This window comes from Phodopus roborovskii, unplaced genomic scaffold, assembly GCF_943737965.1.
Source record: "Phodopus roborovskii unplaced genomic scaffold, PHOROB, whole genome shotgun sequence".
Lineage (NCBI taxonomy): Eukaryota > Metazoa > Chordata > Mammalia > Rodentia > Cricetidae > Phodopus > Phodopus roborovskii.
The window spans coordinates 19,377,090-19,402,281 of NW_026126540.1; the positions used below are offsets into that span (position 1 = coordinate 19,377,090).

At 39.0% G+C, this 25,192-nt stretch overlaps 1 protein-coding gene across 1 annotated transcript in view; it reads left to right on the forward strand.

Annotated features, from left to right (window-relative positions):
• Nucleotides 1-9,006: 9,006 nt before the first annotated feature.
• Gatb (glutamyl-tRNA amidotransferase subunit B) overlaps nt 9,007-25,192 on the forward strand; it is a 76,587-nt gene continuing 60,401 nt past the window's right edge. Inside the window, exons 1-2 of the mRNA XM_051198805.1 lie at nt 9,007-9,207; nt 10,522-10,672. Of these exons, the coding sequence (XP_051054762.1) occupies nt 9,032-9,207; nt 10,522-10,672 (327 nt within the window). The 5' untranslated portion in view covers nt 9,007-9,031. The remainder of the gene's footprint in view (nt 9,208-10,521; nt 10,673-25,192) is intronic.

Here is a 25,192-nt window from a genome sequence, read left to right on the forward strand (position 1 = left end):
GGAAAACCCCATCTTCTGCTAAGACAGAACTTGTTGTCAAGGACAAAATGCTGAACTGTTCATCTTTAAGGTTCCTGCCCATAAACTGCCTGGCTAATTTCTTCTGTCTCCATCAGAAAGATGTATGTTCTGTACATCAGTTTTACATAGTTGGGCCAAGGTTTTTTTGTTTGTTTTTGTTTTTCTTAGTTTTGGTACAGATAAATGAAAGGAGAATGTTGACTGATCTTACCTGTGTCTGGGATAATAATGAGCCACAGCTGGAGAGAAGTGGGGCTAAAGTTGGACTTGTAACTTGTGCCTTTGCATATGGACACCCACGTTTGGAAGAGGTCCGTGTTTGGCTTAATACTGTGCTTCTGACATTTACATAACATTGTGAATTTTAATTTTGCACTGGACCTCAGGAATTATGTGGCTAGCCTTGGAATTGAGTAGTGGCTCAGTTCAGCAATCTGTAACATAGTAGGAGGAACTGGGGACAGGAAAACAGTTCCCAAATGCAGTGGGCAGATAGCAACCTATACCAACTTCTACAGAACAGTAGGTTACAGAAGCAGAAGAGACAGTTACTGTCCTCAATCTCACAGTACAGGACAGGTTTTCCTTTCAAAATTTCCATTTTCCAATCCCTGGAAATTCTAAAGAATATATTGAGCTTCAGAGAGAATGGGAACCTCCAAATGCCATCAGAAAATAATGGCAAAAAGAGAAAAATCACAAAGAGCAAATTTATAAACATAAATGTTAGTGTATGACTATAGGTAGGATTAAGAATTTTCACAACAATAGTGACTCGATTTAAGAACCCTACTCTAAACTTTTGAAAAAACAAAAACACATTTTAACAAGGTCCATAAAGAAGGGGGCTGTCTTAGATACTGATGGCCTTGTATGGATTCCATCAACTTGTATACATTGGGAAAAGAAGCTCAGCAGGCAGAAAGAAAGACTGGGAGGGAGGGAGGCAGGGAGGCAGGGAGGGAGAGGCAAGTTGACCATGTTCAATTTTTCAAAGTACAATGAGGTTCTCCAAGAAGTCAGCCAGTAGCGACTGTAAAATGAAGGGTAAGCCATATTTAGAGCAATAAATTTTATGAAATGTTAATCGGGTTTACTCTTAGAACTCTCTTTTTCATTATTATGTTTAATACCCAACACTAAAAGATTAATCAGGAAATTCCATCTGGCCAACAATTTCAATTTATGAAATTCCTTTTCCTGCTGAAGATTAAAAGCAATCCCTTGGAGTAAACTGAACATTCCAAGACAGCCCCAAAAAGCCTGAACAAAAGCTCTAGAGTGTTGTTTTCTTTTTTTTATTAGAACATCTTTGAGTCACTTGTAATCTATAAATAAACTTGCATTTTACAGAAATTCCTCTACAAAAAGCAGTGCCATGCTTGGAATTCAACATATGAGACTATTTTTAAAAGGGTTTTGATTTTTAAAAAAGCTAATTATGGGCCCCACATAACATAGGAGTTTAACTTGGATTACTACAAGTTTTGTGTTGCTTCACAACTCTTTAAAATAATTCTTTTATATCCACACCTTATTTTAAGTGCAAGTTAAGGTTAATTAAGGATTTTACTGAGTGTGCCTTGGTCTAGGGTAGGGAAAACGGAGTCAGCAATCTTAAATCAGTGGTCAGTATCACTTATCTTTGTGTGTGTGTATGTGTGTGTGTGTGTGTGTGTGTGTGTGTGTGTGTGTGTGTTACTTTTAAATCTCTTGAGCTTCTCTGGATGTAATACCAGAAACTATCTAGTAATGAAATGAAGTATTTGTGACAAAAATCCTCAAGTAAAGGAAAGGGCAAAAGGAATCTGGGGAGGGGAGCAACACTTCTCTTTTTAGAAAGGCATATTCAAATATAATTGTATAAAAAGCGACATTAGGAATTCTGAAAACTGGGCCTAGATGTATCTGGCCAATTTCTTGGCTGATCTTTGTATCAAAAGAGATGTGTTGTTGATGTAGATGAGGCTGATATGAAAGCCCATGCTTGGTGCCATTGCAGCCATCATTGTATATAAAAAGGCACAGATGACATGACTTAGAATTTTAGTATTTTGAAATTCCAGGCTTCAGCAAATAAATGTTAACTGCTCTTTTAACAGCATGTGGCTTAAAAACTGCGGGAAGAGAGAAAGTAATTCAAGAAGAAATTTATTTCTACCTCCATCTTAATTGACAAGGATTAAATGCCCAGCTACAACCAGGTTTTTGCCCTAGAAAGAAAAGATCTCCAAGTAGTTTTCTTGAAAGAAATCCTCTGCAGTGAAGCAGACATCAGCTGCAGTAACCAGAGGCGGAACAGCCCTCAGATACTCAACTCTTGTAACAGAAACTAATTGATTTTCTGTAATTTGGCCTGTCTTGCCAAATTATGTTTCAGACAGAGTGAAAATTACCACTTCCAAGCTTGCTGTTTCTTGACAATCGAAAATGAGTAACAATATTTTTTCAAAGAAGAAAAAGGAAACACAATATTTGATTCTATGGTGCCTTTCAAATCCAAAACATATACTCCAACCTCTTTTTCAACCTCGAGAACTGTCAACTTACACAGCACAGTGCATTTGATCCACTGCATGCCCAAGCCAGTGCAAAGGGGTGTTAGCACTCTCAAATAAACAACACTTCATATCCGTGCTGGGTAAGGCTAGCAGATGATTTTAGAAGGAGAGTCAAAGAAAGAAAATGTATACCAACTTAAAAATACTTATGGCTGGTCTTGAAGAAGAGAACCATGGCTATAGGCGCTGCCAGTGTCATAGGAAAGTCGTTAATTAGCAGTGACCTTCTCTTGTAAGTCTCAGGAGAAAGGCCACAGCATCTAAAATGATGCTTTGCCTAGAAAACTAAGTAAGACAAAGTCTTTCTTTTCTAAACTCTACTCTCTTCATTTTGATATCTGTGATGGCCACTCAACTCTGACAGAATATGAAAATCAAACTGGCCCACATAGATCATAACATTGCTTGAAATTGTGTTAGTTTCACTGTGGTAAGAGGTAATAAAGTTATTTAATAAATCTATATAAACTTTTAAAAGTCATGGGCTCTGCATCACTGTATTCTTCAGAGCTACCATACCCATATGCTACAGCAACCAGCAACCATAATAAAGAAAACAACTTTACAGAATGAATGCCAATAAATATCACAGTAAAACACAACCACTGAATGCTGGAGTGACATTTTATATTTCTTACTTCTGTTTTTGGAAATACACAATATTCAGTCCTATTCTTAACACCTTTTTATTTTAATATATGTGGAGAGGGGTGAAAATACCTTTTAGTAGCAAAGCTGTTCTAAATGTTTGAACAACATCATTTTGAAATCACTGTTGGGCCATCATCTAATCTTATTGTTGAATTAGACTCTAGAGTCAGGTTCCAAGGAGACACAAAGAATGTCTGCACTGCTCTTTCCCTTCCTAATTGGTATTCATGAGTTGCTGAGAAATTCCCCCCTCTCCCTTCTCTCTGCATTTATCTCAGCAGTTATATCATTTGATTGCTGCTTGATTTTTAATCCAATATAGCACCTCTTCATGGAGCACGATGTTGCCTCTCTCAGTAGCTATACATTAAACTGTGGTGGGCCTGAGGCTCAGCCACCAACATTTCAGCCCTTATTGCTTTGTATAGCTCCTTTATTATTGATTCAACATCAGCCTAGATAGAGATAGCAGTTCAGATATGCACAGGTAATGACACCAATTATCTGGCAGGATGTATAAGATAAGCTGTTTTGTTCTCTTCTACACCACCATCTGCTGGAATGTGATGGATTTCTTCCCCTCAGTGCTCAAGGAAGAGTTGAGTCACTAGAAGAAAGGTCTTATCAAAGTTAATGTGTGTTGGTGAGATTGTGTGTGTGTTCCCGCACACATGTGTGCATTGTTTACATTACAGGCAGAGATCAATGTTGAGTCTCTTCTCACTCACTCTCCACCTTAATTTTTGAGGTATACTCTTTCACTGTACACACAGATGCCTCCTCAGTGCTGGGGTCACAGGTGCACAACACAGCACCTAACTTTTTACATGGGTGCTAGGGTTTCAAACTCAGATCTTGGCGGTTGGGCAGACCAAGCCATCTCCCCAGACTTCCCTGTTGAGTAGTCCTTTGATGATATACTTTTATTCTTCACCATCCTCTGGCTCCAAAACAAGAGGACCATCTGACACACAAAAATATCTGTTTGAAACTGAATAGCCACTGGTTATTATTCTGCATCATTTTTAAATGAGTGTTGTGCTTTAGAGGTGTGTGTGTGCTTGTGCATTCATGTTCACATGCTCTCACATGCACACAAAACTCTCCTGCTTTGATGGCTAGAATACTTGATTCCAAAACACAAAATAGAAAGCTTTTTTAGTGTCTTTCAAGTCTCTGAATTAGGTGTAAACCACAGCTTGCAGAAACATGGAGTTTAATGTTTTCTAGTTCTTAGTACTTAAAACTCAGGATTATCTTCTTCAAGCAAATGATGAATCAAAGGGATACACACAGGTAGAACTTATGCTGATACATAATTCCTGTTTCTTCCCAAGGCTTAGTCATATTTTTTAGAATAGGTAGAAGACCACAAGAAGATTATACTTCTTAGGCCAGGCTAATAACAATATGCTGGCCTCATCTTCCCCAGCTGGCATTTCATCTCCACCAAGGCCCTGAGCTGGGGGTTCTGTTTCCTTGCAGTGGAAATGCAGAAAGGGTTATAGATTTCTTTGCCCCAAAGCAATCTTCTAGAGAAAGCAATTGTTCCCTCCACATCAGTATTTTATCAGAAGCAAGACTTTAATGGAAAAATAAAAGGAAATGAATCCCAACTGCTCTGCACGCATGTATTCCCAGTCTTTGTTTCCCCCAATGGCACTTCTCTGGGTCTTAAAATGTGTGGTTTTTTAAGAAGAAACTTTGTGTTTAAGGAATGCTTTTTCAAAAACATGACCTACCTTTGTTTCCATGTTTTTCCTACAAGCAGATAATCTTGTCAATTTTTGTCACATGCCCATCATCTTAAATGAATTCTGTCGTTGTTTTCATGTTATAGGGATTTTATATTGACCTTGATATCAATTCTTTCTATCCACCAACATGGCTGAAATTTCAACACTGGGTTTCTTTTCATAGTGAAAAACCAAGTAGAAAATAACAGGAGAGAGAGAGAAAGAGAGAGAGAGAGAGAGAGAGAGAGAGAGAGAGAGAGAGAGAGAGAGAGAGAGATCGATCAAACTCATTACTGTGTTCAGTAACTCTATAACAACAATCTACACCCAGCTCTGTTAGACTTCAAGGATATTTTATGTATTCATCTGCTAAACATTTTTAAAGCATTGCCTTTGTTTCTACAGGACAAAAGTAGTTAAAAGATTGGTTCAAACAGTTTTAAGATTTGCACATATATTCAAATAGATTTTGAGATACATTGCCATGAAAGCAGAAGCTATCTTTTAATTTTACTTGAAATTATAATGTTGCAATTAAGATTGTTTGCTTCATTTTAAAAAGCAGAAACTTTGTGCCAGTTGTATTATTCTCCTCACATTGTAACACATGGTGCTGAAGAAATTACAAATCTTAGCACACAGATGCCTTTTCCAAATCACTTCCTCCATGGGTACATTAGTAAAATGATGGAAAGTAGGAAGGGCCACAATTAAACACAGCTTTGATTTGGGGAAAATATTTTTGTATTCAGAAATCAATGTGTTTATAAAGCTATGTAAAGATGATAAGTCAATTAGAGAGGTGAACCAGACCATTCCAACCCCATTCAAGACTCAGGAAAGGACTAACCCAAACTAAGCATGTTATTTAAGACATACTTCCTAATCTCCTTGATAAGTCACAACTGAAAATTAGCTCCGGCTCAAGCATCTTTTTAAAAACATATTCTAAAACTGCTTATATTGTGTGAATAATGTGGGAAAGGGAGAGCTGAGATCCTGCCTTGAAAAAGAATGCTGTTAGAAACTCTGCCCTGCTACCTCCCAAAGAGCCTTGAAAATGAAAATCCCTGTGTCTTCCAAATGACAGCCACCTTGTTGTGGATCCAAAATAGCTCTCAGCCAGAAAGCTGTCTGTCAGTGAGAGTTCTGACAGATACACATTTGGCATTCAGAAAGAAGGCAAGCAGTGGTCTTGGGAAAGAAGGTTCAATAGAACTCTCCTTCTCAGAGAGCAAGGGATGTTTGGAAAACAGTGCCCCTCCTAGACACCAAGAGACCAACAAGCATTTCTGGAAATGAGAGAGAAATCTGATAAAGAATGAAGCCAGAAAAAAAAAGAGTAATAAGTCCCTATTTCCACTATTAGCTCTTGTAGATCTTTTAAAGGCCATGACTAGACATAAAATGCACCAAACTGGAAGGCTCCCATTTGTTAACAGAAGCAAATACATTAACATGCACAGGATTTTCTCTCCCTCTAGTGGCGGGGTGGAGGCCTAAGAATTGATAGCATGTCATTGCATAATACTGCTTTATACATGGGGATGGGTTTCCACTGGTTTGCACTTTGTATGGAAAGTAGGCCCTTCTTTAGGCATCCTCACATCTCAACAGTGATTTCAAGGACTGGCCCGATATTCCACGTGAAGCAGTAAACTTCCTGCTCATGACATTGTCTAAGGGTGAGGTAGAAAGGTTCTCAGTCTTTCCTTTCCCCTCTGCAGTCCTACTAAAGATGAAAGCACATTGCATTCACAGCAATTTTACTGACCAGAGAAACCACCCAAGGAGTGAAATGAGAAGGAAATAAGCAGTAAAGGTAGAAAACATGGGAACTCAGAAGAGAGACACTCACACCAAGGACCTAACGGGCGATATTTATGCACTATAAACAGAACTCGTTGGAGATAAATTTTGTAGCAATTGTTCTACCTTTGTGTTCCAGTCACTTTCATTTCTTCCATTTCCATCTTTGGTTTTGCGAAAGTATTTCTGCTGTAGAAATTCAGATTACTCATTACAAGTAGATAGAAAAGTAGAAAATGTAGAGGAAAGTAATGAGAATGATTTTTAAATTTTATTTTTAAATTTATGTTTGAGAGAGACAAGGATGGGGGAGTGCTATGTGTATGTGTCTGCCGAAACCAGAAGAGTGTGTCAGATCTTCTGGAGTTGGAGTTTCGGATAGTTGTGAGTCACTGGACATGAGTACTGGGAACTAAACTCAGATCCTCTGGAAGACCAGAAAGTACTCTTGACCTCTGAGTTATTTCTTTGCCCAGTTTAAACTTTATTTTTCCAAATGGAGGGACTATATTACATAACATCACAGCTTCTTGTGAATATGAATTGTAGCTGTCTAATCTGTAGGTTAGTAATCAATAACTGAAATCAATCAGAGTGAAATATGCAGAGTACATATCTTTTCTTTTTCGATACTCAGGCATCAATAACTTCTGCTGAATTGCTCCTCTTGGAAATCTCCAAGGTAATCAAGCACCCAAATTTGCACAGAAAATGCATTCCTTTTCTGGCTTCTTTTTCTGGCTTCCTTACCTTATATTAGACACTCTGACACATAAATCAGAAACTCAGAAGTTACACGCCCCCCTTTTCATCAGGTCCCTCAACCTTACTTATATTATCTCCTAGAAATAGATGTTTTACTTTACCCCTGATCACTACCCCAATACATCCTCTCTTTTCTAAAAAAACATACCTTCTTAAGGCTGGAGAGTTGGCTCAGTGGTTAAGAATATTGGCTGTTCTTCCAGGGGACCAGGGTTCAATTCCCAGTACCCACGTGGCAGCTCACAACTGTCTGTAACTCCAATCCCAAAGGGTCTGACACTCTCATGCAGACAAACATGCAGGTAAAGCACTGATTAATGCTCATAAAATGAAAATTAATAATTAAAAAAAACATACCCTCTCAATAGCATCCACGGTGTTTTGTCAAACACTTTCTCCACAATGCACTACTTCAAATATTTTTGAGGTGCCTACCTCAAAATAGGTGAATAGCAAACAAGGATCTATTGAAATCGAAGATAAACATTAGATGGCTGTTAGGTACTATGTATGTAAAGAGTTAAAATCGGATGATAAAAGTGAGGACTATTCTAGACTGTTTTTAAATTAAAAAAAAATCACCTGGAATTTCAACAAAGGATATGAAGGATTTTATTTGGTTTTGCCTTGCTGAGGGTAAAGCCAGCACCTTTTACATAGGCAAATGCTGTACCTCTGAGCAATATCTTTATTCTGGGATGTGTTCTGAAGTCAAACAACAAAAGAAATCCATTGAGGCAATGTTGCTTCTATCGAGGCTTTTAAACATAATTGTTTTGGATGCTGACTGAGGAAAAAAAAAAAAGCCAAAAAGCACATAAAAGTTTAATCCAGGTCCGTCTCCAAGTACCTCTGTTTAAATGCAGTGCTTTTATGCCTACATGAAAGCATCTTATTTTTTAAAACTTATTTTCTGTATGTTCCTCTCCCTAAAATGTCAACTCTATAAATATCAGCCATAAAGCCTTGCTTTCGACTACATCACTGATGCCTAAGAACTGTACTAGGTCTGTATCAGGCATGCGAAGAAATATTGGTTGGAAATAATGCACAAATTAGTGTACAGAGTGTGTGTGCTAGCAGACAGAGAAAATAAATGTGTTTAGGAATCCAGGAAGTCTTCGAGGTGATATCAGGGTCATTTGTTTCAACTCACAGGCTTAAGCGGGCTATAAAATTCTTGGTGAGGCTTTCTGGCTTTGGCTCTCCCTCAACAAGCTGTCAAACTCACACACATGCTTTACACCTCCAAACCTCTCCAACTCCCCGCTAGGAGGAGTCACACACAACCCAGAAACCCTCCCCCTTCTTTGGTTCTCTTCCCTGCCCATCCCCTACAGAGTTCCGTCAGCCTTTGAGTTGGTTTGCCGGGAATAGTAGTCTTCCGGTCCAAGCCTACAGCGTTGCGGAACATTGGTGAACTACGTTTCCCAGGGAGCCTCGCGGTAGAGGGAGGCTAGATCACCTGACTCGTACTCCCGAGATGCAATGGCGGCGTCCGTGCTGCGTTTGGTCCATCCTGGAAGACGCTGGGGTTTAGTGTGGATTGGCAGCGGTTCCCGCCAGCGAAGTGGGACTCAGACTGTGCCCACGTCCAACGAGGCTAGGGGACAGAGTTCAGTGGCTCAACTTTCCCCACACACGGCTCAGAAGCCGAGGAAAGGGTACATAATCTTCATACCTTTGCCTGTCTAGTGGAAGTGTGGGGCGAAGATGCTAGCTCGGTAGCCCAGGGTTTTAATGACTGGGAGGGTTTTCACCTGAATAACACGGGCAGCTGAGGCCTGAATGAAAACACAAAGCCAGCCCTGTCACCTCCACTCTCAAGCTAAACTTCTGTCCTAAAGTCACGTTTGAACAAGGTGCGAGTGTAAAATATTGTTTCCTCCAGCCATCTTCGCAGGCAGAAGACTGGATTCCGTCGTCTTACTAACAAGTGGGGGTCTAGCAATAATCTAAAGACAGAAAAGCTTTTGTACAAAGCCACAGGTAGTAGAGCTTAATGTCATTAGAAGTTTTATTAGTCAGAAAACACCAACTAGCTGTGATTTTATGATGAGCGTGTTCTTCTAAACCTAGGAGGATGTGGTCGAGTAACAAAGTCTTCCCCCTGATTATGTAAAGGTTTGCTTATCACAGACAGCTGTTGGATGCTTTGGTATATGATTTTAAGCTGCCATTAAAATACAGGAACGTCAGGCAGGTTTCTAATATTTTGTTTTGTTGTTTTGATTAAGCGCATGAAGAATTTCTGAATTTCTTAGTTTATTTCCCCTCACTTGCAAACTTTGTTTCCAAAATTTAAGGAGTTAGCGTTTTCTCATTCGATGTAGAACTTCATGTGTTGAAATGCTTAAAACAGAGCTGAACACATATGAATAAAAATCTGTAGTATAGAAAATTTCATATGGAATAGGGAATTTTAATTCCCAAAAGAGAACTGAGATAAAAGACATTTTATAGCATTACTAAGATTTGCTAACAATCAAGTATGAACAAATGAAAGATTTTAAAATTTGATCTCAAGAACTGAATATGATTTGGAGGGTGGAAAAAAAATGTCTCCGCTGATAGTTTACTGGATTTTTGTTTTATTTTTTGTTTTGTGTTACAAGTTTTCAGGACTATGTCGTGGTGGTCTATGGTATCTGTGTGGCTCTGCTCCTTGTAGCTGCTAGCTGTTAATAGTGAATTCAAAATGTGGTTGATAATTTATTCTTTATCTATTATTTCTCCAGTAGTAGAATCCTGACATTTGTGTTAAACCTAAGTAATGATGAGAAAATAAACCTTTATCACTTAGTGTTTATTAGCTAATAAAGTATTCACCAATAAAATGACACATTATAAAATGTAAGTGTATAAAATTTTAGTTTAAAAATACAAATGGGATATTATTATTATTATTTGAAATGTAGGTTTATAAAAGTTTATGTATGATGACAAATGTAACTTTTAACCATTTTCTTTCTCTTTAGTGAACACAAATGGGCAGCTGTGGTAGGACTGGAAATTCACGTCCAGATTGCCTCCAACTCTAAACTCTTCTCTGGAGCTCAAGTGTGTTTTGCAGCTCCCCCGAATTCTTTGGTTTCTTTTTTTGATGCATCTCTGCCTGGAACTTTGCCAGTAAGTTGTTTTATATTGTCTGTTTTCATTGGAAAATGTTTATTTCATAGTGATTATGCATAAATATTTCCTTATTTTAACATTTTGACTCACTCTAGAGAAATACTTGCTTAGGTAATTTTGGATTAAAGATGATGCATTAGTTGTTTATAAAACTTGTCTCTGTAATTGTTTCTAAATCTGAATGTATTCATAGCATGTGCTCACTCATTTCCTAAGCATTGCAAATGCCCAACACCAGATACTTATAGGAACTGTTTGATAAAAATGAGCAAAGATCCTTGCTTTAGGAGGAGTTTAAAGATGGATAGTGCTGATATGTTTTACAAACAAATAGAGTACAATATGATGACTATTGCAAAGGCAAGAGGATGGTTTGGGGACCCAAAGGACGGATCCATAGTTGAGCAAGAGGAAGTTCTATTATGAGAAATTATAATGGTACATTTATTTAAGGAAGGATGGTGTTTAAGGTATTTGAGAAGTCAAGTGGGAGTAGACCTATACATAGAGGAGGGGGAGGATTCAAAGAAAAGAACATGTATTATGTGATTTCACAATGGAAGAACAGTAGACATTATGGTTATTAAAAGCTAAGAAGCAGTCAGCAATGAAGAAAAGAGACAACTATGGTAAAGAGAACTGATTATTGATTTGGCTACTCATTTTCACTTGATCCCATAAAGTGATTGAGCCAGTATAACCCTCAGCAAGACTTTTAGCGTGATGCTTTTGTGTATATGTAATGAGTTGCATTTTGAAGAATAAGATGGAAGGAGCGGTGTAAATATTTATCCTAATATGTGGCTCACATTCTGTTCAGGAACTTTACTGTCAAGTGGGAATGGAGTTTCCATTTTAGGAGGATGTGTAGACAAGGTGGTGATGAGTGTGTTCTGTACTCTCAGACACTGAAATACAAGTGAAAGCAGATTGGACTACACAGGCTGCTGGCAGTGTCTTGCATGTGTCTACTTCACTCAGAGCTTTGATTGGATTAAGGCCTAGAACTTTGTTCTTATCTGTGCTTATGGTCATGAGGAATCCCATCCACCCAAACTGTGCCCTGGCCACTGTTCACTTGCTGTTGGGTCCCTCTGAAGGAAGCCAGATGCAGAGCTTTGTGTGGTGTGCCCATGTTCCCCTCCCCCATGCTCTCTTACAGGGTTCACTTCTGGAGGAAGGGTTTGTTTGTTTGAGAAGAGACACCTTTGCGGCATGTCTGCCTTTTCCATTCTGCCTTTCTCCTATGTGGCAGTTGACCATCAAGAATCTAGATGTAAACTTTTGAGTTCCATCAGCTTTCTTTCTTTCTTTTCTTCCTTCCTTTCTTTCTTTTTTCTAGCTGAGTGATATCTAGCAGAGTATTTGGGGCACATTTAGAAACATACTTTTGTAGATAGGCACATTTCTGTAAACAGATAACAGGTTCTTCAGTTGTGCCTAAATATAGTTCAATATTAGAAATATTAGAGACAGATGAAGATAACTAGCAGGAAAGAGTTGTTATATATCCTGTATATTCTTGCTTTGTGATGAGCAGGTCAGTAAAACGTGAGTGCATTGAGAACTTGTGCACAGTGAGCTTGAGATAACAGGAAAAGGCTACAATTACAGTTGCTTAAGCAAGGGTTTGTTTTTCTTCATCAGAGCCAGCAGCACTACTGGCTCTAGCAGTCTCCATGGCTGTTTATTCAGCAGGACTCATCTGCCTTCTCTTTGGAAGTGTCCTTCTCTTTTTTAAAGGACCTTTATTCTGTAAGCCAAACAATATGCAAACCCTCAGGCTAAGATATTGCTTAAAGCATCCCATCCCTCTCTTCTTTGCTGGTCATATAATTTACAGTGCTCCAGAACACTTCTCTGAGACCCTTGGATACAGTGTTATATTCTGATATTTTTACTCTGCATCTGGTAACTGTAACAAATGAAGAACTTGAGAGATTTCTTTGAAGACTGGAGAAGAATAGTATGTTGTTGTATAATCATATATGTCAAATATTCATAATGATGCTTGCACCTTGTATACTGTTCCCCTCCTTCCTGCATCTTCTTCAATCTCTGACTCACTGATGCTCCTCACATAGCTGCTTTCTTCTACCAACTCTGATGTCTTGGTTTCACAAATGCTGTTCCTCAGATCTCACTTCTGTTTTATGTTTTCCTGAGTAATCTTTCACCCCAAGTAGAGCTCCTATCTCCTGTCTAGTATCAGTTTTTATTTCTAATGTTGTATCTATTTCTACACAACTGATTCATCAACATATTAAAATATAGCACTCATTTTATTGATCTTTATACTTTCCCCCATCAAATAAAAGAATAAATCAATTAGCAGAGGAAAGCATCTGCTCAGAAATGGATGTTAAAAAGAAGAATTTATACACAAAGGTGTGTGTATGCCACATACACATACGTGCAGACACATACATACGTACACACACATAAGAAAGAACATAAGCGATTGGAAAAAGCATGATTTACTTAATTGATGGCTTTGGAAAAATTGGTTAGCTAGAGAAAATATTTGTAGCTCATGTGCATAAAAAATTTGTATATATGTATTTATATATATTATATGTGTGTACATATGTATATCCACATAAATATATGTGTGACATATATATTATTTAGCCTGTATAACATTGCATATTACATTTAATCTGTAAGTATATATGATATATACTTATATGATATGATTAAATGATACATATAAGTGTATATACATTTACAAGTTAAATGTAAAATTAAACCACAAACAAAATAGAGGAGAATACTCACTTCTTCTTGGGGTAGGAAGATATTTTATAAGCATAAGTGTAAACAGAAAATCTCATAAGGCAAAATTATATTGTTTTGTGTATTTTAGTCATCCAACTAGTATTTATTGACCCACTGATTATTTTAGCAGGTCAATTCTACAAAAACAATTTTTAAAAAAAATGGGTTAAGACTTATCTGCAGAGATGTCTACAGCAGGACTGTTTTTAATAATGTGAAATTGGAAACAAGCAGAATTTCCCCAGTGGTGGGGGAATGGTTGAGTAAATTGTGACAAATATATACAGTGAAGTATTATAAAGCCACTAATAATGTTTATGAAGATGTTTTAGTGGCATAAGAAACTGCTAAATATAAAAATTTCATTGAGATGAGTAGAATATATGTGTAGATAGATCACTTAATCATCTTTTGCCTCAGTTTCTTACTTGCAAAGAGAATGTATTAGACTCATTGGATTTTTATGAGAATTAAATGAATAAATTCTTTTAAGATGCTTAGTCACTCCAAGTAATATGTGGTTCATAAATCTAACCTATAAGTATTAATACATAGTGACTGGTGACTTTCATCTTTACAAAGACTCCCTTGAGTTATTAAGCACAATTTTGTTGCTAGCAAAAGCAACTGTTACAGACAAGAGTTGGTATCATTATTTGCATTTCATCAGTTCCGTGTTCTAGACAACAAAAATAACCCAATGCCCCATCACCATAGATATATTGAAAATTAGGTGAGCTATGTTAGTATATTGGACACAGTCATTTCTCAAAAAATACTTCATTTGCAAAATAGAAGGATGCTGTGTTTTATTTTAATGTGTCCTTATAAATAAGAGGTTTGCTTTGTTCAGAAAGCAGTGGTGAGTCAATTTGCATAGACTAAAGTCTTTGTAGAACACATTTGGTGTATATTTATGATTTATGTTTCCTGCTGATGTGTTAAAGAGACGCCAATGACTAGAACCCCCAAGTGGCTATAAGAGGAGTGGTGCTTTAAGTGTTAACTAAGAGCAGTCAGTAAACACTTTACTGAGTACATTCAAAATGCATGGGATTATCTCCTGATTTAGTAAAAACTTCTTAAATTATAATGTGCTCTTCCCTTTGTGGTTGCCTTCATTCCTTCACTCGGCTGACATTTTTTTTCTCTCTACCAAGTGCTACCCTATACTAGCTCTAGAGAGACAGCTGTGAGCCAGGTCATCTTGTCCTCATGGAGCAACTAAGCACATTGTGATAGTCCCTGTTAATACATGTGTAAGTACTAGAAATAGAATGTGCTTGAGAAAAACATAGGATGGGCAGTCTTAATATAAAGAATTTGTAAAATTGATTAAGAAAAACATAAATGGAATGTACAGATGCTGTGCTGGCTAGTTTTTTTTTTTTTTTTTTTTTTTTTTTTTTTTTTTTTTTTGTCAACTGATACAAGCTAGAGTCACCTGAGAGGTGGGAGCCTCAGTTGAAAAAATGCTCCATAAGTTCAAGTGACCTGACTTGTCCATCTTTCCTCTTCCCTTCCTTCACCAGACTAGAATCTGTAAGGGTGGTTATGGAGAGTATGTGCCAGAGGAAGGACTTTCATGTTGCTAATGTTGCAGAGGAATGGAGGTCCTCTGCAGTTAAAAGGCGACATAGCCTCCAGACTACCTTAAGTGCGAGGCCACCAGTCAGCAGCCCTGGAGAGTCACATATAATGTTTAATGAGCACTCGACTAACTCTTCAAAATGTAGCTCCACAGCCACAAACCACCAGACAGAGCATGATGGACGAATTCGATCTAGGAGGCAATAGATAATGGTAGAAGATAGAAAAGTTGAAAATATGCTTAAAAGCTTGAGTAATTATCATCTAAGATATAAGAATAAAAATGAGCTCTTAAAATTAAAATTATTGTCCCTTTGCCTATTACACACACACACACACCAACAACAACAACTCCAAAAGAGAAGAGAAAGTCAACAAAATCTTTCCAAAGCAAAACAGATAATGAAGTAAGTTGAACAGTAGAAGAAAATTAGAGACTCAGCCTGGCAGTTGAGTGTCTGATGAATAGAAAATAGACATGAGGATGCTTTCACACAGACAATACAGATGTGCTTCCTAGAACTGAAGCACACCTATCTCTGAATGGAAAGGGCCTGCTAACCACCCAGCACAAAGAATAAAATCAGCCTCAGATGTAGGCATACCATGCAGTTCATGAGCGCTGGGGCTGAAGAGAAGATCCTGAAGCAGTTGAGAGAGAGGAAAATAAAAGGGCTGGTCATATGTAAAGGACTGGGATCAGAGAAACAGGGACAGTAAACCTCTCAGCAGCACACTTCCATCTGGAGAAGAATGGAACAAAGGCTTAAATATTCTTAGCAGAAAGTCAATCATTCCACCTAGAATCCTGCCCCAACTCTAGCGGTCAATTGTGCTGGTAGAATAATGCCAGTTTTAAATGGGCAGTTTCCATTATCCAGGTCTGGAGTAATGGAGTTCAGGTAACAAGCTGTGCAGCAGCCCCTGCAGCTGGCAGAGGGAGGAGGAAGGTAGCTCTAGCAGAGAGGACTGGGGATGACGGGGAGTTGTGAATAGCAGCTGTCTATAAGCTGGACACTCTAAGGAGAATGAACACCATTTGCGTACAAAGAAGCAAATGAATGGATGTCAACTACAGGAAGGCAGGATGTTCTAGAAGGGGAAGAAATCACACAGAATCCCTCAGGAGAAAGCGTATTGAAGGAATATAGAAGCACTGGACCCTAATGTAACAAAATATGGTACAACTCAGATATTATGGAGAAGAAGAGCAAAACTTAACATATTTACCATAATTGGAAGAGTTACATTCTAACAGAGAGAGAGAGAGAGAGAGAGAGAGAGAGAGAGAGAGAGAGAGAGAGAGAGAGAGATTCTTTACCAACAGTTATGGCCACTTATTAGTCCTCTTCATTTTAGACCTCTAGCTAAAAGCTTGGCTTTGTTCTTTGTTTATTTTGGAGGAGGGGTTGGAGTAGAGTTGTTATTGCTTTGTTGTTTACATTTTAATGGGCAATAATAAACAATACAGGGCTCTGAAGAGGCAGAATTTAGTAATGAGGATTTCTTTTTACCAAGGATTCTTTTTCCTTTTATACACATAAAATTAGGTCACATTCCCTATATTGCTTTTTAGTTTCTGTTGGTGAAATTCCTTCTTTTGTTCTCAAAGGCCAAACAATACAGACCCTTTCTTTCTTCCAGCCTTACAACACTCACTGACACTCAGGCTCCTGCCTGTGCTGGTTGTGCAGAGCTCCTGTTGTTGGCTTAGTCAGCTGCCATCATGGCTTCATGAACTTTCATATTGCTCAGCTTATCATGGTGAACTCTCAGGGGTGAGCATATTCTATTTTTTTTTTAACAGATATAATAAAGCATGAGTAAGTCCTTATGAAATACCTATATAAAAATGCTGGGGAAATATTTCCTGTTGCTGCTCTTTCACCTTGAAGCTCACATCAGTTAATTCTGGAAATGAAGTGGGCCACATCTTGTGCTCCCAAAACAAATGCACCACGACCTTCTGCCAGTTTTTAGGAAGGCTTGTCATGTGGCAAATAGCCAAGCAGCCTTAGCCTTCAACAGCAGGTGATGGATTTTTCCAAAGGTCTCCTGGCACTGAGTATTATTTAAAAATAGGAAGATAAATACCAGATGAGACTTCCCAAAGATCTGAAGATGGTTGCTGCCAGGAACAAGACCAGGTGTCTGGGGATGCGGTAGGACACTATTGCCTTTCATTATCAGTTAAAGTATTAAAAGTTAAGTGAATAAAGACATGGGAGGAATTCATAGACAAAGCATCTTGCTAAAGCAGACATCTTCAGGGCACAGGGGGGAAGGATCACTCCTCCCTGTAGCTCAAGGAGAAGATGTGATTCTCCTCACATAGGCATAAATACATTTTGTAGGTTTGAGCATGTCCTCTTCGAGCAAACATATTTCTTGTGCCTCATGCTCCTCTTGATGTTAGTGTCTCTTGCATTCTGAGCCTGTGAGTGATGAGTTCTGAGTTCTTGTGTACTTCCAGCTGTTCGCGCTTCTCCCTCAGTCTTGAAATAACAGTGTAGAATTCCACATTGACATTTATTTCCCCTCAGTACCTTGAAGATATGATCCCACTGTCCTCAGGCATCTGTTACTGTTGATGAGGAGTCTGTCTCTGTGGGTAGTTTGTTCTCTCTGAAAGTGTTAGCCAGGATGCTTTCAGGTTTGGGTTTGTTACTGTCTGTTCTCCTCAATGCTCCATGTGATTTTCAACTTCCTATATGTACCTTGTACAGACATCCTAGATGTCTCTAGGATGAATTCATGACAGCTTCCATCAGGGCCCATTGGTCTTTACTGGATGAACAGTCCCTGCATTAATTTCTCAACCCCTACAGCTTAGGGAGTACCAAAGTCCTGATATGCACTGGAACCAGATCCAAGGTCAAGGTCTTCCTTCTCAAAGTTGTCTTTCCCCAGGACTGGAGGTGGATGACCTCTTCCAGGTCTGCTTCCCGGCTGTGGCAGGTTTTCTGAAAGGACTTGGAGTTTTGGTTTAAAGCTGTCTCCAGGGAGCCACTTAAGACCTTTCTACCTTCATGGGCTCAGAGTCTTGACTTCTGCTCCAGGGTGTTTTCAGTTGCCCACAGCTGGAGTTTTCAGCTGCATTCATAATAATGATCTACTAACAGAGTGCTTGTTCCATGGCAGATTAGCTTATTTTAACCTCCTAACAACCCAGTGAGGCAGTTACTATGGTTACCGCAATTAGAAGGTACGTGAAGAAGCCAGGATTAAAACCCAGTAGTGTGGCTTTCGAGCTCATGCCCTTGTCCCAGAGCTGCCCTGACGCTTGTGGCTGCCCCAGGACACTATGTGACCTTAAATGCATAGCACTGCTTTGGCCCCAGGAGATTCTCTTTCTTGCATTGAGCTTGACTGTTACTTGTTATATGTATGCTCATGCATGTGTGTGCATTTATGAACATCAATATGTACAAATGTACATATGTATAAATATAACATTTTCCCTGCCTCTACCCCCTATTCTCTTGAGTTTCTGTTCCATGTCTGCTTCTTTTAAGGCTGCCATCCTGACCTCTGGGTAAACATCCCTTCCTGGTTCTAAGTTAGTGACCTTTCTGAATGGTTTCTTAGGAGCACAGACATTTTATCTTCTTATTTTACCTTCATTTTAGAATTTTATGGAATTCCATCATGAGTCTTCGGATAGAAAAGGTCAGTCAGCCCATTTTGCTGCTTATTTGTGGGATTACAGCCAAACTGAGGACAGCATTGTTTTTATTAGCAAGGGTGCAGCCTCATTCATTATTTCAACCAAATAAAACTTCCCTTAAATCATTAACTAATTATTGACCTATGGAATTATAAACAGGATCCTGGATTATTTGCTTACAGTTAGTTATTTCCTGTTCATCAGTATCATTCCAGTTTCTCTTCTGGAAGAGAATGGGAGTAGGAAGAAGATTAGAAACAAAATGTATTTATTTGCTAAAATATCATAGTGTTTACAAATTTATTCATTCCATAATGGTCCAGATATGTTCAGGAATGGTGAGATTTTAGCAAGGCATCATTTGTTTGAAGTAGATGCCTGTAAAAACCTTCATGTTTGAACATACATGCATGCTCATCCATTGTTATTTCAACTGCCTGAGCCCTCCTGGTTCATTCTCTAAGTAGAGAGGAGAGAGAACACTTGCCCCTACTGCCCCTGAAGGCAGGGATGCTCAGTGTGGCTCAGGAGATAAGTTCCTCTGATAATCAGGTTGTGCCATTATTGAAATTATTTGGAAACCTGTGATCTGCTCCTGTTTTGTTAATCTGGAAGCTCTTATCTGTATATAACATGGAACTCCCTAGCAAACATAAGGCTTCTTCTTTGTCGTCATCGTCGTCGTCTTCCTCCTCCTCTTCTTCTTCTTCTTCTTCTTCTTCTTCTTCTTCTTCTTCTTCTTCTAAAACTTGGGAAAAAACAATAAAAGCCATTTTCCATACGTTTATGCAAAAACACTCTTCTCTTTTCTCACTGTAAGACTGTCTAAAAAGCATTTGGGCTTTCCACACCAGAGGTGTTTAGATTGGCCCTGGCAATTAGAGCATTGCTTACCACATTTTATAGAACTTTTATTCATGAGAATATACAATTAACAGCAAGGCACATGTAAAGGAGATTACACATGTTGTGATGTCCGCCCTCTAGGAATCTGACAACTGCACACAGGACACATTGAACTGGATGTGTATTCTTGAATCCAAGCCTGCAGATTGCATCAAACGACATCTTGCCTCTCTGAAAATGATGGTGCAGATGCTTTTGTAAAGTTCTTTGAGCCTAATTTATTTTTGAAATCCTTATGACATTTATTGAAAGTTAGGTAAGTCAGCAATATTCCTGTTCTCTAAACATAACAGATATTATCAATAACTTGAAGGGCTTAATCAGTTTAGAAATACTTCACTAGATCTAGAGATGATCAACTGATAGGCCTTCCGGCCCTTAATTCTGAACATATTCACAAAGTTGTTTTTAACTTAAAACTTGGACACAAAATAGCAAGTCAGGAAAACATTGGGGAAATGTCTGTGGGTACACACTATAATCCGATCTATGTCCATTCGCACTTAAGTGACGTTTATCTGGCTAAATTAGAAGACAAAATGTGACAGTGTTCTGTTAACATTTTTAATGAATTCTGTGGAAGTTGTGGTGTCCTCAGACTGTATTCCTGTCAGGCACGCTGAGTCCCCGTTACAGTTGCACTCTTGCTTTTTAGAATATGGTGTTGAGGGATGGGGTGTTTTGCCTGTATCCCTTTCCCTCTAAAGCAGGTGTATATGAGCATAGGCTTACATGAGTGGGGGTTCTCTTTAGCTCTTATACTATTTCAGTGATCTACACTTTCCCAGTGGCATACCTGACTGTCTCATGAACTCAGATAATTAATGATGATGATGGACTTTTGTGCTCATTGGACAGTGTGACCTCCCCTCTGTTCATGGAGGAACATTTGACTTCTTTGTAGCTCGAATTCTAATTGGTCTTAATAAAAACACAGAGTCAGATGTTGGGGTAAATGCTGAAAGATCAAAGAAGTAAAAGAGTCAGCCACTAGAGAGACCTTTTACCTCTACTAAATCCTCAGACCAAAGTGGGCAAGATCTTGTCTCCACAAATTTACGACTGAGTGCATGTTCCTGTTCCTAGGAATCCTCAGACTGAATTCAATGAGCTCCTGTCTCCTCCTGCCTCATATTCCTCTCTCTGCCCAGCTATGTCAATCCTATCTCACCTCCACATTGCTGGAATTAAAGGCCTGTGACTCCCAAGGACTGGAATTAAAGGTGTGAGCCACCACTGCCTGACTTTTTTTTTTTTTTTTTAGACTGGATCAATGTCGTATAGCCCAGGCTGGCCTTTAACTCCCAGACATTCGCCTGCCTTTGCCTTCTGAGTGCTGGGATTAAAGGTGTGTGCCACCATTACCTGGCCTCTATGGCTAACCAGCAGCTAGCTCCACACTCTGATCTTCAGGCAAGCTTTATTTGTTAAAGCACAAACAGAATTATCACCACACTTCTTCCTTATTCTGAGTTTTTCCCACCTCTCAGTAGGTTCTTGGAAGCCTTCCCCTTCACAACCATTTTCTCACCCACCCCTCAGCCAGTCTTCATGCAGCATTTGCTGCATGGGCTCTAACTGTAGTTATGCCAATTTTACTTTCTGTCAGTGTATTGGTTTCATACAGTTGATTGATCATCTTTTTATGTGTTGTTTAGAGGGATTTCTGTTTAAGGTTCTGAAAAAGCAGCTCATGGCTCTTTTGGGGCATCTTGGTAGAATCTTGCTTATAGCATGCATATTATATCCTTACTATTTCTTTAGCTATATACATTTATTCACACACACACACACACACACACACACACACACACACACAGAGGAAGATCTAAAACTTTTTTATGGGTCTCTTTCTAAAATGTATTATGTGCTTTCCCAACTTTTAAATAGACTATCTTGAACATAAGGTAATCTTTACTTGATTGCTTAAGGTTATCAGCAACACCAGTTACTGCTGGAGTTGTAATATAATGGTGCCTTGAAGAGCTATTGAGGTGTGCAAAGCTATCTGATCATACAGTAAATGCTAGCAATAGCCTATTCTTTTTAGATTTCACAGTACAATGTTTCTCCTTGTGTTAACATCCATTACCTCCCTCTCTTCTTCTTCCCCTTCTTCCTCCTTCCCTTCTTTTTCTTCGTTTAAAACTACCATCACTGTATTTGACTCTAGAAGCTGTTTCTTGCTCAGCTTCCATTTCTGAGTTCTTATTTCTGATCTTTATTAGCCAGAAAGCTAGGTCATTATGATTGTTAGAGAAAATGCAAGCAAAACTCTGCAAAAAGCCCTGTCCTGCAAGTAAAGTATACAGACAGTGCAGGAGCCATTCTTGAAGCTGCAGATATGAGGCCAGAGTATAAGGAAATGAGTTAAGTCACTTGGCCTAGTCCTTCTAATGCATAGATGAAGGATGTGCAGTAGCAATTGATCCATCTACAATTATGTTATCACTTACCCATTCAGAACCAGCATTACTCTCAGTTTAGTAACCAGCTTCTACATTAGTCAGGATTCATTGGAGGAGCAGAGCTCTAATGGAGTGAATATATATTACAAAGGAGATGTATTAGATTGGCTTGCACGGTTGGGGCTGGATAGTGCAACTGTGATTGTCTGTACAGTAGAGAGACTGAAAACCCAGTGACTGCTCAGCCCACAAGGCTGGATGCCCCAGCACTCACAGTCTGGCATTGAAGGCTCCTGCAGAGCCCTGGTCTTCAGTTCATGTAGGAAGATCGGAGAAGCTGTGTTCTGATGTCATTAAGGAATGGCAGCAGTAGCAGCAGCAGGGTAGATGTACTCACCAGCAAGGAGTGAAGGTGGGAAAGCAAGAGCACCACTGTTCTCAGAGACCTCCTTGTGGGCTGCTGTGCAAGGTGCTGCTCACTCTGTTAAATACGCCCCCCCATCCCCTGGTCAATGCTCAGGAAATACCCTCACAAACTCACCCAGAAGAGGTCATTTAGTTGATTGTAGTTCCAATCATGTTGACAAACAAGAGCAATTACCCCAGCTTCCAATCTGTAGTCTTCTATAAATGGAGTTGCAAGAACTTTGACTTATATAGGTGGCTATTATTTTATATATAGATAAATGGATAGATAAATATGTAGCTAAATCTATGACTATATAAATATATTATCTCAAACATGAATACCATTAATAGATAATATTTAATATGTTTATAGATGTACTCCAGCCTGCTTATATACATTACAGGTCATTTACTGTCCAGCATGGACATTACTAGTATGTGCATGTATCGTGACCTCTGATTAAAGCTGGAGAAAGAGAAAAGAAGTGTGCTTAGAAGAAAGGAGATCTAACCTAATGAACTATACATCTTGTGGCCTATGCATTGAGTATAACTGTGACTTCAGGCAGCTTGCCAGGACTCATTCAAATCATGACAGTAACGAAAACATTACCTTAGACTCTTTAAGTCATGTTTCATTTTGGCCAATTTTCTGTATACTTTTTTCCAGCTTGCTGGTTTTCTCTTTATTGTGTCTCTTCTATGGCATGTCTGGTTTTGTTGTTGTTTTTAATTTTACTGTGAATGTCTCATTTATAGAAATTCTGTTGTCTTTCAAATACCTTGGGTATTTTTTTTTTCCTGAAAATAATGTCTTTCTTAAAAAAAAAAAAAAAAAAAAAAAAAGTTAGAATCTTCATTTTCTTTATTTCTTCAGGAACTACCTGTTTTACAGTCTGTGTTTAGTAATTCTACCTGAAAGCACCTGGGTGATCTTATTGTCTTACTCTTACTCTTCTTTATTTATTTATTTTTCTGATTCTGACTAAGGGTCAGTGGTTGCCTTTTGTATCTGGTAAGTCTGGCTGATAATAGGGATCTGTCAGTGGTTTGCTTGAAAGTGAGACTTTTCAGAAACCTCCTTCGTTGGATATAGTCCAGTGCTCACAGTCTAAGGTGTGTGCTTTGTTTATCTTTTAGTTTGAGGGTACTGGAGCACAGGTTTAGACATTTTGACCTGAGCTGTCTGAGAGCAGTCTATCCATCCTTAGGGCTGGCTCCTCTCTGCATGGAATCTGAGCTAAGACTTTCCTAAAGTGGAAACTGCACATGGACCTTTGGATAAAATGTAGTTTACATTTTATATGTAAACTACAGCAGTGGTCTTTCTTACCTCATCCTGAACAAATCAGTCCCTTAACCTCTGTGTGGAAATGATGTCATCTCATTCTTCTGAAGAAGCAGCAGAAGACAATAGGGTAGAACTGAGTGGAGCAGCTGCTCTGGTGGGAGCAACAATGAAGACTTGGAGCCCATTTTCTTCTCTCTCCTCACCCTGGGGACCTGGAGGGCCTCCTCAGCCTTGTCCAGATGACTCCTGGGTCTATAGAGCAGCCCACAGGCCCCTGGTGTTAGGGGTCTGTTCCTTTCCAGGAGTGCCTTGTTCCTGAGCAGCAGGGTTGGCTCTCCAGGCTTAGTTTTGAGCAAGAATCTGTGGGATTTGTGTCTAGGAACGGCTTTTTGTGCTATTTTCACATCCCCCTTATTGGTTTCTTTTTCTCTTAGAATTTGTCCACCAATAAGATAGGGGTTCAAGAGCCTTTGTTAGAGGGGTCAGTGCCACACTTAGAACTCTGAGCTGTTTCACACGAACTTTGTCTACCCAGCACAAAAAAGTCTGTAATACTAGAAAAGGAGATGAGGGTGTATAGAAAATAAAATATGAGCACATTACCAAAGATGCCAGGAGTACAAAGCTTAGGGGTCTTCTGGTGATATAAATATGTAGTAGTTAAAAAAAAAAATACCTAACAGTGTTCTGTGACACTATTTCTGTCTGACGTCCAGGTGACTGGCACAGGTTTTGTTCTGGTGATTTATACAGAAGCTTGTAATAAAATGCAGCCTGAAGTAATGCTGCTAGGCACCATTCATTTCCCCATGGACAGTTCTGGGACTAAAACCTTGCATCAGATGTGGTACACTGTCCCAGTGTACCCTGGCCTTGGTGGCTGCCATTCGGGCTTCTTACCTCAGGGTGCTTGTGATGCTGGGGGTGGGCAGGTTCTAAGCTGATTTTATCAGAACTAAGCTAGTTTTATCAGAACTAGCAAAGAGCCTCCTAGAAGGTGGTGTATAGTTTTAAGGGGTGATAAAAATCATACTCTCTCTGTCCAGTGAGAACAGTAGTCAGGCAGGTGGAAAGGAACCTATCAACCTCATTTTGATAATTGCTTAATTGATACACATGCTTGATATATAGCCAGTGGCTTCGAATACTTTCTGCCCAAGTTGACCCGCCTTCCTCAAACCGCATGCCTTCTCATTGTAGGAAGAACCTGCATCTACCAACAGATAATCACATGGCTGGAGTGGCTGTGTGTGCCACTTATCCAAAGGAGACCCTTCCTGCTTTGTTCTGAGTAGTTAGACAAGGAACCTGTGGGGGAAATGCTGTTTCTACACGTGTGACCAGTTCATTTTTTTAAGTCACTTTGTCAGAAAAGTGACTCTTTGGGGGACAGGCGGGTATAGTGTAGAAAGGCCTACTGTATAAGGACAAGGAAATGGAGATTGCCTGTGCTTTTGAAGAAAGTGAGT